This window comes from Equus caballus, chromosome 25 (assembly GCF_041296265.1).
Source record: "Equus caballus isolate H_3958 breed thoroughbred chromosome 25, TB-T2T, whole genome shotgun sequence".
Taxonomy (NCBI): Eukaryota; Metazoa; Chordata; class Mammalia; order Perissodactyla; family Equidae; genus Equus; species Equus caballus.
Genome location: NC_091708.1, coordinates 40648153 through 40662838, shown reverse-complemented (window position 1 = coordinate 40662838; position 14686 = coordinate 40648153). Strand labels below are relative to the sequence as shown.

The 14686-nt window shown below is 58.8% G+C and overlaps 1 protein-coding gene and 2 long non-coding RNA genes across 4 annotated transcripts; 2 read left to right on the top strand and 1 right to left on the bottom strand.

Moving 5' to 3' along the window:
- The first annotated feature begins 1481 nt into the window (after positions 1 to 1481).
- On the top strand, positions 1482 to 8092 carry LOC138920818 (uncharacterized). The gene is made up of 2 exons (XR_011432689.1): positions 1482 to 1868; positions 7679 to 8092. It is a non-coding gene; the product is annotated as an uncharacterized lncRNA (long non-coding RNA).
- LOC111770612 (uncharacterized) lies at positions 5601 to 9958 on the bottom strand. The gene is made up of 2 exons (XR_002803950.2): positions 9443 to 9958; positions 5601 to 7186 (listed from the first exon to the last, which is right to left on the bottom strand). It is a non-coding gene; the product is annotated as an uncharacterized lncRNA (long non-coding RNA).
- Positions 9868 to 13683, top strand: LOC106782570 (transcription initiation factor TFIID subunit 4). Of its 2 annotated transcripts, XM_070251872.1 has the most exons (3): positions 9868 to 10801; positions 11573 to 11740; positions 13413 to 13683. In XM_070251872.1, exons 1-2 carry the CDS (start codon positions 9868 to 9870, stop codon positions 11617 to 11619), a joined length of 981 nt encoding a protein of 326 aa, XP_070107973.1. In that variant the 3' UTR covers positions 11620 to 11740; positions 13413 to 13683. The 2 variants fall into 2 exon arrangements, with proteins under 2 accessions (XP_070107973.1, XP_023484874.2); XM_023629106.2 differs by having other exon boundaries at positions 9868 to 11740.
- The last annotated feature ends 1003 nt before the right edge of the window (positions 13684 to 14686 follow it).

Sequence of the window (14686 nt, the reverse complement as noted above, 5' to 3'; positions counted from 1 at the left end):
AATTATCCTTCTATCCACCCTCCTAACCATCCTTCCAACCATACTCCCACCCATCCTCCCATTCATCTTCCCCTCCATTCTTCCATCCATCCTCCCAATTATCCCTCCATCCACCCTGCTAACCATCCTTCCAATCATCCCTCTAACCATCTTTCCAACCATCTTCCCAACCATCCTCCCATCCATCCTTCCATCCCATCCTCCCATTCATTCTCCCCTTCATCTTCCCAACCATCCTCCCATCCATCCCTCCATCCATCCTCCCATCCATCCTCCCATCCATCTCTCCATCCATCCTCCCATCCATCTTCCCATCCATCCCTCCATCCATCCTCCCATCCATCCCTCCATCCATCCTCCCATCCATCTTTCCATCCATCCTCCCATCCATCCTCCTGTCCCTCCTTCCATCTGTCCTCCCGTCCATCCTTTATCCAACTTGTCCATCTTCCCAGTCATCTCCCATCCGACCTCCCATCCACCTTCACATTCACCCTCCAGTCCATTCCCCTGTCCAACCCCCCGTGCATTTCTCATCTGTCTTCCCATCCATCCTCCCGCCTCCTCTGCCCCAAGCCCCACTCAGGCTTTGTCACGCCTCTAAGCCTGCATTCAGGCTGGCCCCTCAACAGGCATGCCCTTTCTCTCTCTTTTGGTGTAGCCACTCACACCTGCCTGAAGCTTTCCCCGGCCTGTTCCTGCCCCCTCTCCCTCTGCACCTGGTCCCGCCTGTGCCAGCTGTTCTGCTCCCCGGGGGGTCCTCAGTGCCCACTTCTGTGCCAGCCCCCAATCAGGAGCTCAGGGGGCATTGCTGGTCCTCTGCCTGGTTGGGCCCTGCTTCCCGGAGCTGGCTCTTTGCAGTGGAGGGAGCGGCGCCACGTCGGGGGCAAACACAGTGGGACATGCCTTGGGGGATACAACTAATTTTAACAACAGCTTTAGGAAAAAGACAAATCTGTCCTTTTTTTTCCTCCTTGGGTAAAAAAAAAAGTGTGTGTGCGCACACGTGCGTATGTGCACACAAGACTCAGAGCATCGAATGTCAGAACGTGGTGACGCAGGTGTCACCAGCCACATCCTCAGTAGCCCCATTGCTGACGCCTGGCTCCCAGGGCCCCGCCGTCTGCTCAGACACCCATGCTCCTCGCAGTGCTCTCGCCTGCCTGCCCCGGGGCCCTGAGGGGTCTCTGTGACCTTTGACCCACCTCGGAGGCAGCTGAGCAGGAGTCTGGCTACTGGAAGCCGGGCGCCCTCAGGCCAGCTGGTGACCCTTGTGGCCCTCAGCTGCCTCCCCCGTCCACTGAGGAGGAGGCCAGACAAGGCAGGGAGAGCACCAGGCACACAGCTGGTGCCGGGCCTGTGTGTCGCCTCCTCTCCGGAGACAGGCTGGCTCGCCCAGCCCAGACCAGCCGGGGGGGGGGGGGGGGGGGGGGGGGGGGGGGCGGACAAACGAGGGCGTCGCCCAGCTCCCTCTCCCTGGATCCACCTTGGAGTTTGGGGCCCTTGCTGGGGTGGAAAGCGTTTGGAAACGCTCCCCCGTTCCCCTCACCATCCTTTTCCCTTCCAAGGCAGGATCCGGCCTCTTGAAATTCTGCACACTAATAAAATTGTAACTAATTTACATCCGAGATGGGGAGTGAGTGGCAGCGGTTGTCATGGAGACCATCTCCAGGGCCCTGGCTGCCTCCGCCTCTCGGTGCAGCCAAGAGATCAAGAGATTCTCGCTCCAGCTCTGCAGCTGGGGCCGGTCCGTGCCTCCCAGGCACCCTGCCCGCCTCCCCCCACCCTGGGCCGGCCCCTAGGGGCTGGGAGGGAGCAGGCACCCCCAAACGCACACCAGAGGATGCAGACCGTTCTCCTGAGTTGGGGTAAGCGTCGGGCCCCATGCCAGCTTCTCCCCTTGTGGGCCCTGCTGGTTTTCCTACTGATGATGGAGGTCCCAGAGGGACACGAGGCCCTTTCCCTAAGCACTCAGAGTGGGGACAGTTTCCAGGGATGGGGGGTGGGGAGCAGCAGAGCCCTGAGCTACCCACAAGCTCAGCGTCCGGGGGTCCACGCTGAGAGAGGTCCCATCCTGAGCCCCCAAGGCTCCAAAGATGAGGAGACGCACTCCCTGGTCTCACAGAGCTTGCCCACCAACAGGAAAGACAGCCCAATCAGAGGGTGATATTTTAGCCCTCATTTTATCAACAATGAAAAGGTCTCAGAGAGGTAGGAGGACAATACCCAAGTTCAGACCCTTCGTTAGCACAGGGGTCAGAGGCAAAGCCAGCTCTCTTGATTCCAAAAGCATTGTGGTAAAGACGGTAAACTGCCTCCAGGGAAGCAACTGAACAAACTAATTATAACAAAGCAGGGTACACACAGCCAGAGAAGGAGGTGAGGGCACAGAGGGGCCCTCAGGAATCATGGAATCTAAATCGGGTTTTGAGGGATGAATAGGAGTTCTCCGAGGGGAGAAGTGGGAGAAGAGCATTCCAGGCAGAAGGTACATTCAAAGACCATAAGCTGGATGCTGGAGGGTAATGTGTGTGTGTGTGTGGGGGGGGGTGGTCAGCAGGGGCCCAAGAGGGAGCTGGGCTCTGGGGGGCTTTGCACACCAGACTAAACCTGGTGGAGCTTATCCTGCAGATGAGGGAATAAAGAGCTGAGGTCCAAGCAGGCCCACTCCTGGCGTTCGTGGGGCCTGGACAGGAGTAGGAAGGGAGGTTCATGTGCCGAAAGTCTAGACAGCGACAGGTTAGCGATCCAGCGGGAAAACTGCTCACTGACGACCCGCGGCCGCCGCCCTCCTTGACCGCAACCTGCGCAAGGCTCTGGAAGGCCAGGCCCGCGTGTACAGCCTTGTGTCCTCAGAGTTTTGAGCCAGAACTTGAGGATGTGAGCAGAGCCCGGCCCTGGGACCCTGTCCCCTGCCCAGAAGGCGGTCTTGTGAAATGCAGGTTCCTGGGCCCCACCCAGACGCAGGCAATCCTTCTCTTGAGGGAGGGGTCCCGGTATGGCTGCATTTGAACGGGTCCTCTGGGAGATAATTGTGTATAAAAAGCTGGAGAAGCCACTGCTGAAAGTACTGGGGGTCTCTGAGGGGGACGAGGAACATGATCAGACCTGTGTTCTAGAAAGACATCCCCAGCTGGTGGGCAAGGGAGGGCACAGAGGAGAGGCCGGGGGAGCCGCAGGCCTGGCGGGGGCAGAGTCCGGGGGAGAGGTCGGAGGCTGGGGCCGGGGCAGGGGCAGGGACAAGGACAGGCTGCTGGTGGAGGCGGTGTTTGAGGTTCGGGGCCTGGAGTGGACGGGACCTGGGGCTGAGGAGGTCTGGTGGCGAGTGAGGATCCAGGCAGCTCCTTTGGGACCATGAAGTCGAGTCAGGCTGCAGGAGGTCTGGGCTCCGGGCAGCCTTTGTTAGGCCAGAGCCTGCCCCCTCTGCCTGACCCCGGGCCTCCCTGGGGCCCCTTCATTGTCACACTGGGGGTCAACTCAAGGCCGTGAGGGGGGAAGAGAATTAAAAGCTGGTCCTTCTCTCCTCCTCTCCTGAGGAGCCTGCGGGCCCCTAGCTGAGGCTGGAAGGTGGCGCGTTCTGGGAGGGGTTGGAGTGGGGGTGGAGAGGAAAGGGACTCCCTGCTCCAGTCCGGAGAGCAGTGGGCCCTTCACCTTCCCTACCTGGCCACACCACTCTGGAAAGCATCTTGGGCGTAAAAATAATAGCCACGAGAACAGCAGCAGCGACTCTGGCCCTTGATGGAGCATTCATGACCTGCCAGGCGCTGAGTCGCACAGCAAGACTGCGGCAGAGGTGGGTCTGTTCCGTCCCCAACCATGGGCAGGGAGCCAGTCTTCTCTGTGCCAAGCAGAGAGGGGATTAAGACTCAGCCCCTCCCTCCCTCAGCATGCTTGCAGTCTATTTGGGGCTGAGACTGCTCTCGATGCATCTCTGGGTGCATCTAGAAGGTTCTAGAAGGTCCATGCACCTCTAGAAGGCTGTGTTGCCAAACTCCAGCTTTTCCGATCCTAGAGAACTAGACTGCATTTATCAGCGGCAGGCGTTGAGAAAGGGGGAGAGCTCGTGGAGCTGCTGGGGAGGGCGTGGCTCGAGCTGAACAGAGGCGGCAGTCAGAGCTGAGCAAGTGAGGAGAAGGGGAGAGGGCGTCCTCAGCAGGGCTGCAGCCTGGGCAGGGGCGGGGTGGGGGGGGGGGTGAGGACGCACCAGGAATGAGGAGAAGGCCAGGCTGATGGGCTGGAAGGACCAGTCAGTGGGAGGCGGGGAGCCCCAGGGCAGGGCCAGGCACGCACAGGGTCAGCCCAGGCCTGCACGTGCCCCCAGGACTATCACGACCAGATAGGGAGGCATCCGCCCTCATCGGCTGGGATGGTCCCGTTGTCGGGGATGGGTTTGATGAGCTCCCAAGAACAGGAGCCATCCAGGAGGAGGCGTCACCATGAGGGGGCCTGAGCTGAGGCCCCCGGGAGAATGGAGGCCTTTGATCTCCCCAGAATCCTGGGAGGAAAGCTCCCGTGCCCCACACCCACCCCAACCAAGGGCACACAATCAGGGGAGATCCAGCCATTAGCTTGGCCCAACTGTCCCTTGCCTGCCTCTAACAGAGGTAGACACCCTGGCTTCAAACCTTGCTCTTTCATTTGCTGTGTGAGCTTAGGCAAGTTTCTTAACCTCTCTGAGCTCAATTTCCTTACCCATAGAATGGGCATAAAACACCAATCTCTAAAAGTTTATTAATTTGTTTTAGGACTAAATGAGATGATGCAAAGAAAGCATTGAGTGGAGTACTCGGTGCAGAGTTCACGTTTGGTAACTGTTGGGTCCCTCACTCCCGTCCTCAAACCCGGACACGGCAAGTGTGGCCATAGAGGGTTCTCACTTGATTTACCCTTTGTGCTGCGTAAGTCTCACCACTTCGACGTCAGCTGCCAGTGGAGCTGGGCTGAGAGTCTCACAGGAGACAGACGTGGTCGCCTGTCGCCTTTACCTCGTGCACTTAAGTCTACGATCCACCGGGAGTTAAATTTTGTATAAGATATGAAGTTTAGGTTGAGGTTCTTTTTTTAACAAAACAAGTGTTCAACTGCTGTAATCATTCATGTAATAAATACTGACGGATAGTTGGACATCCATCTACAAAAGAAAAGAAAAGAAAAGAAAAGAAAAAGGAAGAAAGAAAGGAAGGAAGGAAGGAAGACCATATACAAAAAGTCAACTCACAATGGATCATAGACCCAAAATGTGAGATCTGTGACTATAAAACTTTTAGATGGTGAGCCTGTGGCCGAGTGGTTAAGTTCGCACTCCACTTGGGTGGTCCAGGGTTTTGCTGGTTCGGATCCTGGGTGCGGACATGGAACCGCTCATCAAGCCATGCTGAGGTGGCGTCCCACATGCCACAACTAGAAGGACCCACAACTAGAGTCTACAACTATGTACCAGGGGATTTGGGGAGAAGAAGAAGAAGAAAAAAGATTGCCAACAGATGTCAGCTCAGGTGCCAATCTTTAAAAGAAAAAAAAAAACTTTTAGAAAACTTGGGAGAAAATCTTAGGAACTTGGGGTTAGGCAAAGAGTTCTTAGACATGGAAATAAAACACAATCCATAAAAGATTAATTTTACTTCTTCAAAATTAAGAACTTTTGCTTTGTGAAAGAAACTGTTCAGGGAATGGAAAGACAGGCCATAGGTCGTGAGAAAATATTTGCAAATTCCACATCTGACAAAGGACTTGTATCCAGAAGGTATAAAGAACTCTGAAAATGCGACAGCTAAAAGAAAGCCCAGTTTAAAAATGGGCAAAGGACTTGTACAGACACTTTATCGGAGAAGATACACAGATAACAAATAGGGGCATGAAAAGATGCTCAACATTCTTAGCCACCAGGATGTGAAAATCAAAACCGTGACGAGACACCACTCCACGCCACTCGGTGGCTAAAATATTAAATCCTGACAATAGCAAGTGCTGACAAGCACACAGAGCAACCAGAACTCAGACACCAAGGACGAAGGTGCAGAATGGCACAGCTGCTCTGGAAAACCGCTTGGCAAGTTCTTAGAAAGTTAGTCAAACTCTTGCCATGTGGCAGCTGTCTGCCGCCAGGCATCGATCCCAGAGCCAGGAAACACAGCTCCGTGCACAGACGTGTGTGTTCATGGACACAGAGGCATGAATGTCCACAGCGGCTGGATCGGTGACAGCCCGGGACTGGAAACAGCTCGGACACCCATCAGTGGGTGGGTGGACAAACACACTGGGGCGTCCACACCACGTGCTGCTATTCAGCACCAAAAAGGCACAAACCACTGATACAGACAACAACCCGGGTGGGTCTCGGGCCCGGACGCTGCGTAGGAGAGGCCCATCTCAGCCCGGACTGTCTGCTTCCACCGTCTACAGGGAAAACTGCGGCCGCGGAGAACAGACCAGGGGCTGCCAGGGGTCAGGAAAGAGGGGGGACGTGCTGACAAAAGGACAGCACCAGGGAGTTTTGGGGTGATGGAACTGTTGTGTATCCTGCTTGTGGCAGTGGCTACACAAATGCACCCATGTGATAAAATACATACGTATGTGCTCCAAAAAGAAGTCAGTAAAAACGCAATTAAGAAAAGGGACGAGGTAGGGCCTCGAGTTCTCAGGTGGCGTCTTCCCAAGACCAAGGCAGGCCCAGCCCTCCCCTGGAGCTCCTTCAAATGGATCAGGAGCAGGCACCATGTCCTGTGCGGACGCAGCTGGTGCCAGGGCCCTCCGCCCGGCGAGTGAGGGCTGGCTGAACTGCAGCTCCACATGCCCCCTGAGCAGCCCCATTGTGCAGTGAACAACCTACACAAACGTCCATGCTGGCCCTGGAACCTCCGTTTCCTTCTCAGCTCCTGTTCTCTCCCCAAGGGTGGAGCTTTGCCGGGCAGCCCCCCCGGGAGCAGAGTGAGGGGTGGGCTGTGCGTTGGCCCTGATCAGCCAGGCTGGGGCCTCCCGCTAATGGCTGTGGACGCACTCGGCTGAGGCTGCAGGCCGGCCCTGCGGGGCCCGTTCTTCATGGCTCGCCTGCTGGGGAGAAGGAAGGATGGCCAGTTCACCAGACACAGAGCCAGGCTCAGGCGGCTGAAGTGGGTGCGGGGGCCTCACCCCCGTCTGGAAGCTCCCCTCTCGGCTGCAGGCGGGCGGGCGCCGGGGCAGGGACCTGCTGGAGAGAGCGGCGGAGCCTGAGCGCTGGTGGTGTCACTCCACTGTGCGGTGGGCCCGGCCATGCCCTCTCTGCCCCAGGGGGCTGGGCACCACCGACCCGGGTCCCAGCTCTTAGTTCCCGAGCACCTGCTGGGTGCCTGGCACTGGGCTAAGGGGTCTACCAGGGTGACAACAATAACAAAAGCACCAATAACAATAACATGGATCATAAGTCGTGTCTGCTGAGCGGGTAGGAGGCTGGGCCTTCACCTCCTAACGACGCGGTGGGCTGGCCTGCTGCTGCCTTCCCTCCTCAGGAGCAAGCTGAGGCTCAGGAGGCGAGGCCCCGCTGCAGAGGGGGAGCTTGGCCCTCGACCCGCTGTGCCCACCGCCCCTGTGGACAGCCGCAGCCTCTTCCACCCCGTGACTTTGCTTTTCTGAGCCTTGTTTCAATAGCGGTAAAGGGCACTTTGCTTTCTCATAGTAAAAGAGGCCCCGACTCTCCCTACAGGTGGTTTTTCAGGATCTGTTCAGGCCCCACCTCCTCCAGGAAGTCTTCTTTGACCCCCTCCAGGCTGGGTCAGAACACCTCCGAGAAACAGGATTCCTCACTCTTCCTTGGGAACAAGAACAAGTCGGTCTCCCCTTCTCTGAAGGTGCGGTATGAGGATAACATCTCGGACCCCAGCAGCCACGGCTGCCACCCTAACTGGATCAGCGGACACCATGAGGAGGATAGAGGAAAAGAAGCGCAGAGGAACCAAGCCAGATCCCCCACTATATCACGAACCTCTGGATCAAACCATGCCTGAAACCCACCCCACCTCTGAATTGTTCTATGACATGAGCCCATAATTCCCATTTTGATTAGATTTTCTGTCTGTTGTAATTGAGAGAGTTCAAACAGGTACAGGAATTCACCCAACGTGGACAGTAGCTATTTCTGGGGGGGGCAACTAATGAGGGAACTTTCATTCTGCATGTACATGTTCTATATTGTCTGCAGTTTTACAATGAGCGGGCAGTGAAATCAAGGCTGGTGTTTTCTCCTGAGCAAACAAGTTGGCTACGAGCTGGTGGCTTGAAAAACTGGGTGGGTGGTGGTGCCAGTGATAAAGGAGGTGCGAACGGGGGGAAGGTGGCGGTTTTGACTTGGGGCACAGAGCCCCCACGTGGGGACTTCCAGGGGCTGGTGCTCAGGAGGGACAGTCAAGGAGCGGCCAGGGGGCAGGGCCGAGGCAGGTCACAGCCCACAGCCCACGGCCAGGGCCTCGCTCACCAGTGAAGTACATGGTGCTGCTTCCCCCAAAATGCTCCCCAGGGGGCTGCCACTGCCTCAGTGGCCCCACTGCTGGAGCCGACGACTAAGGCCAGCTCTGAGTGGCCGAACCCATCAAGCTGCACGATTCTTGGAAGTGGCCTCCCAGCCACCTCCAGTTGGCACAGGTGGCAGGGACCCCTGGGGTCCAATCGGCAGGTTGATTCCTCAAGCGTCAGTCGAGGCTCCGAGGCCGGGGGCGAATTACGGCAGCAACAGGCTCTCCTGTGAGGCTTTGCCCTGCTTAGAATGACACCCCCCCGCATCTGCGCCCTCCCCCGAGGGCCCTGAGACGCAGGCCAGGCAGCCTTCCACCTCGGTTTCACGGAGAAAGAAGTGTAGGCACAGAGAGGCCAAGCAACTTGCTCACAATCACACAGTGCGGCAGAATTTGCCAGAATTTGAGCCCAGTTCTCCTGCCTCCAGACCTGGTCCCCCTTCTATTGCCTCCTGCTGGGCTTCACAGCAGGGGTTGGGGCACGGAATTATTTGGGGTGAAGGTTGGCCGATGAGGCCCTGAGAAGATCTTGGCCCGGACTGGGGAGGCTGGGGGGCGGGGGAGGGTGCAGAGGCTCCCTGAAGGAGGGAGGGGAGGGACTCAGGCAAGGAAGCTTCTCCCAATCCCCACGGCTGCCCTGGGGCCACCACATGTCCTTCCCTGTGCGCTCAGCACCCAGTCTCACGTGCTATATTGGTCATCACCTTGAACCCTCAAACATCCTGTTATCAGCCTGTTTTACAGGCAAGGAAGTGAGGTGCAGAGAGGTTAGGTAATTTGTCCAAGGTCACACAGCTAGTTAGGAATGTAGATCTCTGGCCAGCTGGAGCCCAGAGCCTGTGCAAAGGCCCTGAGGCAGGACCCAGGAGCAGGGTGCACTAAAAGAACCGTCACAAGCCAGCAGGCTGGGGCCAGAAAGGAAGCAGAAAAGGCCCTTCTGAGCTTCATCCAAATCTTACTTTTTCAAGCAAAAGTCTCCAGCCTCCACAGGATGTGGCTTCCTGCTCAGTGGAGCAAGACTCCATCCATCCTGGCCTCGGTTTCCTGTTGGGGGTGGCGGGGACGCACAGAGGCCTCTGGGGTCAGGAGAAGTGGCAGCGGCTTCAGCGGCGAATAGTTTTTGTAAAGACCCAGCAAGTGGGGAGAGTCGGAGGCAGCGGAGGGGGGACGCCTGTTCACGGACGGACGCAGCGGGGCGAACGTTCCTGCAGGGCGCAGGGCGGCCGGGGGCGATCGCCGGGCGCGTGCGGGCACACGCGCACACGCACACGCGCGCGCGCGCTCACGGAGCCGCCCGAGGAGCCGCCAGGACCCAAGAAGCGAAAGTGAGCAACCTCTAGTGAAAGAAACAGTCAGGCACAGACAGCGCGCGCCCGGCCCGGCCATGGCGCGCTGGGCACACGCGGTGCGCTCCCGGCAGCCGGGCGCGTGCGCGGCGGCCCCGCGGAGGAAACGCCACCCGGGGCCGGTCCGAGGCCCGGCGGCGGCAGAGCTGGGCACCCCGCGGGCGCTCGGCACCCGCCCCGACCCCACCCCGCGGCCCCCGCGCCGAGATGCGCCCCCAGGCCTGGCTCTGACCCAGCGCCCGGGGGGCCCTTCGCCCCGCCCCTCCCCGCCGGTGCAGGAACTGTCCCTTCCCAGCGGCCCCCAGGAGCGCCAGGACCCTGCAGGGGTCGTTGCTCAGGTGGCCTTGGCAGCAGCCGGCCTCCCGGAGAAGGAACCTCCGAGGGACCGCCCTGGGAGGCCAAGGGCCGCCGGGCTGGGGAGAAGAGCTCGCGGCAGCGGCCCTGGCGCCTCGGGAGCGCCCGCCCCCCTTCCCTTCCCAGAACCGGCTTTTCCAGCTCGGCGGCTTCGCCAGGCTTCTGGCGGGTGGGGATTGTTTTCCCCGGGGGCTTGGGTGGGAAGAGTGAAGACAGGGAAGCTGGCTGCCCACACAGTGCTCTGCCGTCCGCGCCCCCTCCAGAGGCGCCCCAGGGACGCCGCAGCTGAAATAAACACGGACCCCGGGCGCTGCCTTCGCAGAGGCGCAGACGCTCCACCATCACGACGTCGGGCCTCCGCGCAAACACCAGGAGAGGCCTCGAACGTCCTGCAAGGGCTGCCGGAGTCCGGTGCGCCTGGGGCCGGTACACAGCTCCCAGGGCTCCCAAAATGCACAGAAGGGCGTGACTTCTTCCCGTGGCGAGCAAGTCCGCGGGGGAGTTGGAAGACCCATCCCAGACCTTGGCCCAGGGGGCGAGCTCCGGACTGCACTGCAGGGTGTCCCCCACTGAGCTGGTTCAGCCTCTGCGAGCCCATAGCTAATGAGGCAGGGAGAAGTAAGCAATCATGGTGTGGCCAGGGCTCCAGGAGAGGCCCAGCCGAGAGGCCTCCCGGAGGAGGTGTCCTCCAGCGCAAAGGTGCTCCCTGCTAAGGCGGGTGCGGGAGAGTAGCTGGCCTCAGGAGGTCCCACCTCCCCGGGGCTCTTCAGAGTGCCAAGTCTCAGGTAGCCTGAGATGAAGGGGAGGACCCCTCAGAGCCTCGGGGCTGCCTTCCACTCTGCAGGTGGAGAGCTGGGGGTCTGAGAGGTGCTGCCCAGGGTCACCCGCTCGCTAGAGTTTGGGCTGGGCCCTGGCACAGAGTAAGTGGTTAATAAATGGAACTGTGCAGGTTGGAATCCAGCAAGCCAGGTCGATCTCCATGGACCCTCCCTCCCTCATTTCCTACAAAGCTTTGAGTCCCTTCTACGTGGTGATTAAGACACAAACAAGAGCCCCGTAGACAAAAACGTTAAGATAATTTTAGTTATTGATAAGTGGCGTGTTAGTGAGGGACTGAGCGAGTACAGAGAGAGCACAGTGAGCAGGGCCTCCGTGGGGGGGGGGGGGTCTCTGAGCTGAAGGATGAGCAGGGCCCAGCCATAGAGACATAGAGACAGAGTAGGCCAGGCGGAGGGAATGGCAGATGCAAAGGCCCTGAGGCAAGAATATGCCTGGCGTGTAAGAAGAGCAGAAAGTCAGCTGGAGCAGAGGGAAGGAGGGGTGTGCAGGCCACGGAGAGGAGTTTGGGTCTGATTTCAAGTACGTTCCTCCCGTGTGATCGGTGTGGAGAGGGCAGGAACAGCTGCTGTGGGAGAACCCCCGCTGGACTGAAGTGAGCCTGGGGAGCTGCTCCAGGATGTGCACTTGGACTGAACGCCTGCTCTTCATTCCCCTGAGTCCTTCGGCCGCAGGGTTTTCTGGGAGGAATCCCACGGCCAGGAGGGGCCCACTTGACAGGTGAGAACACTGAGAGGGGTGGAGGCCCCAGCCAAGGGCGTGCGCTTGCTGAGCCCCGAGTCAGGCTCAGGCGCTGGGAGACGTCTGGGCCCTGCGTGCCGCTGGCTGGGATGTCGGGCCTGAAGCGGAGCTGGAGCCAGAGTCGTTGGTGGGGGCCCTTATGGGGGCTGAAGGCGTGGGGCCTGGGCCCGGAGGAGGCACGAGGCAGAAGGGCGGGCTGCAGGTGAGCAGAGAGAGCAGACGGGAAAGATGTGTGGACTCCTCCCACCTTGAGCAAGAAGTAGCAGGCACAACTGGCACGGGTGTGCACGTATGCACACACAGGCACACACTGGCATGTATGAATGCATGCACACATGCACACACTACATGCATTGTGTGTGCATGCACACATCCATGCACACATGCATACCTGCACCCATGCATGTGAATGCACACACCCACAGGTGAGCACACGTATGCACTCATGAGCACTCCTCAGTGCACATGCACGTGGACACAAACACGGTGCATGCTCACAGAACCTCGTCACAGACCATCTGCACACTTCTCTCCTTAGCAATTATCACGGTTCATTCATTCATGCAACAAACATATGCTGAGCCGTTTTCAGTGCCTGCCCGGGGAGGGGTGGGCGCTGCAGACACAGCCAAGAGGCCCCACAGTCCCAGCCTGGCTTCCCCGGAGCTCACTCTAGGCCGGGAGAAGACAGACCTAAATCTTTAAGGCCATTTGTCACTGGGGCCTGGAGGAGAAGCACAGGGAGCTGTGGGGGGCTGGGGAGCGGCTCTGGGAGGTCTGGAGAGGAGGTGTGTTTCCAGGGGTGGGGGGACCAGGGTTGGGTCAAATGACGAGTCAGGAAGGGAGAGGCTAGTGTGACGGGTGGGAGAGGCCCAGACAGGCCTGCAGGGCATGGGGTCGGGGGCCTGCCCACCCCCTGACCCCCTTCCCCCCTGTTGTGAGCTCTCTCCTCCCTGTGCCCCGCGCACCCAAGCACCCAGCACAGGCTAGCGCCCAGTCCCTTAGAGGCAGGATTCTGGTCTGTGGCACAGCTTGGGGGGGGAAGGGGGGAGCCTACTAGTGGCCACAGCGATGCCCTCTCTCTCCTTTCCTCCATTCCCCCTCCCCTCTCCCCCCCCCCCCCCCCCCCCCCGCCTGCCTTTTCTCCCACACACATCCCTCCGTTTCCCTGTCTGGGCGATGGGTGGGTACCAGCACCTTCCTCACAGAGCCGTGAGGTGAGTTGGTGGGAGACCGTTCTTCACAGAGCCGGCTGGAGCCGGTCCCCCTTCCTCTAGGCAGAGATCAGACCCTGCAGAGAGCCTCGCACCCAGCAGGTGGCAACAAGCCCTCCCCCACACCCCACCCTGCACCCTGTGTGCCCCCCCATCTCATACCACACACCCGCTTCTCCCACAATACACCCCCCCACCCCCACGCCCTGCCCCCCCCATGCACACACCTCCACACCACACTTACCCTACACCACTCCCCCCAACAGACACACAGTCCCCCCCACACACGCTTGACCCCCTTGGGCAGCCCAGCCAGTCTCACCCCCCGCCCCCCGCCCCGGGTCCTGGGCAGGGGGCAGTGACAAGCGCGTAGCCGGCCCTAGCCCTGGCTGCAGGGCTCTGCTCATTGATTCAGAGATGCTCTTTTCTTTCCTCAGGTGCTTCTCTGAAGGATGGAAAAATCGATGCCCGCAGAAGAGCGGGCTCATGGAAGGTACGGACAGCGCAGTGAGAAGACCCAGGTCCCGGGGGAGGCAGGCGCCCGGGGGCCCGCCGGCCTGGCGCTGGCTGTTCCCCGGCTCCCAGAACAAACTCAGAGGCGGGCGTGGGCAGCCCGGAAGCCAGCGATGTGGTTTTGTCTTTTAAGATTTTTGTTCTGATTACAAAAGCTGTATATGTTAACGTAGAAAATAAAAATTACTGAATCCATCCCCAGAGGTAACCTCCCTGCCAACGTGTGTAGTAAACCCTTCCAGCCTCTGCACATCGAATGCACTTTTTATTTTTGCAAAAATAGGACATGCTCAGCTGCTTTTTTCAAATTCAACTCTCTGCCACCAACATCTCTCTGTGCCGTTTCCTGGCGCAACATCATTGTGTCTGATGGCTGCACCACGAGTCGTCCTAGTGGATGGTGGAGGCCCCACAAAGGCCTTGGAGTCAGCGTCTCGGCCCCTTGGCTGTGTGACCTCAGGCAGGTGGCCTGCACCCTCTGGCCTCCCTGGTCCTCCTCTGCGTGATGGGGTACTGATGCCTGCCCTACAGCCTGGTGGCGAGGATTACAGGAGGAAAGAGGCAGAAATCACGCAGTCCACGCAGAGCACATCGAAGGCATTCCATCAGTGATGGCTATTATTATTTTTTGTCTGTATTGTTATACAGCTAAACCATCATTCTTTAGCCAGTCCTCTGTTAAGGAACATTTAGGTTGTTTATTCGGTTTCCCTTCAAGAAGAAGGCATCAGTGGATATCCTTGCCAAGAAATCTTTGACAAATCCTCAATGATTAATTTTGAGTGTTTTCTAGGAGGAGAGCGATGCGCCCTGGGAAAGGTACGCACGTTTTAGGACCAGTTTGTTCTAGATACCACACACTGCCCTCCGGAAATGTCCTGGTGACGCTCTGTGAGTTTCCTGGGCTGCCATAACAAACTGCCACAACCGGGGTGGCTTCAACAACAGAAATTTCTTCTCACGCAGTTCTGGAGGCCAGATCCAAAATCGGGTGATGGCAGGGCCACGCTCCCCCTGAAGACCCTGGGGGAGAATCCTTCCTCGCCTCTCACAGCTTCTGCCAGCAGCCCGCATTCCTTGGCTTGTAGCCCCATCGCTGAGGTCTCTGCCCCTGTGCTCACATCGTCTCCTCCTGTCGTCTTCTCCCCTGTGTGTCTCTTACTGTCATATGATCCAGGATGACCTCCTCCTCTCAAGA

Excerpts from the sequence above, each read along its gene's own strand:
- LOC106782570 (XM_023629106.2), top strand. The coding sequence starts at position 9,868 with ATGGCGCGCTGGGCACACGCGGTGCGCTCCCGGCAGCCGGGCGCGTGC.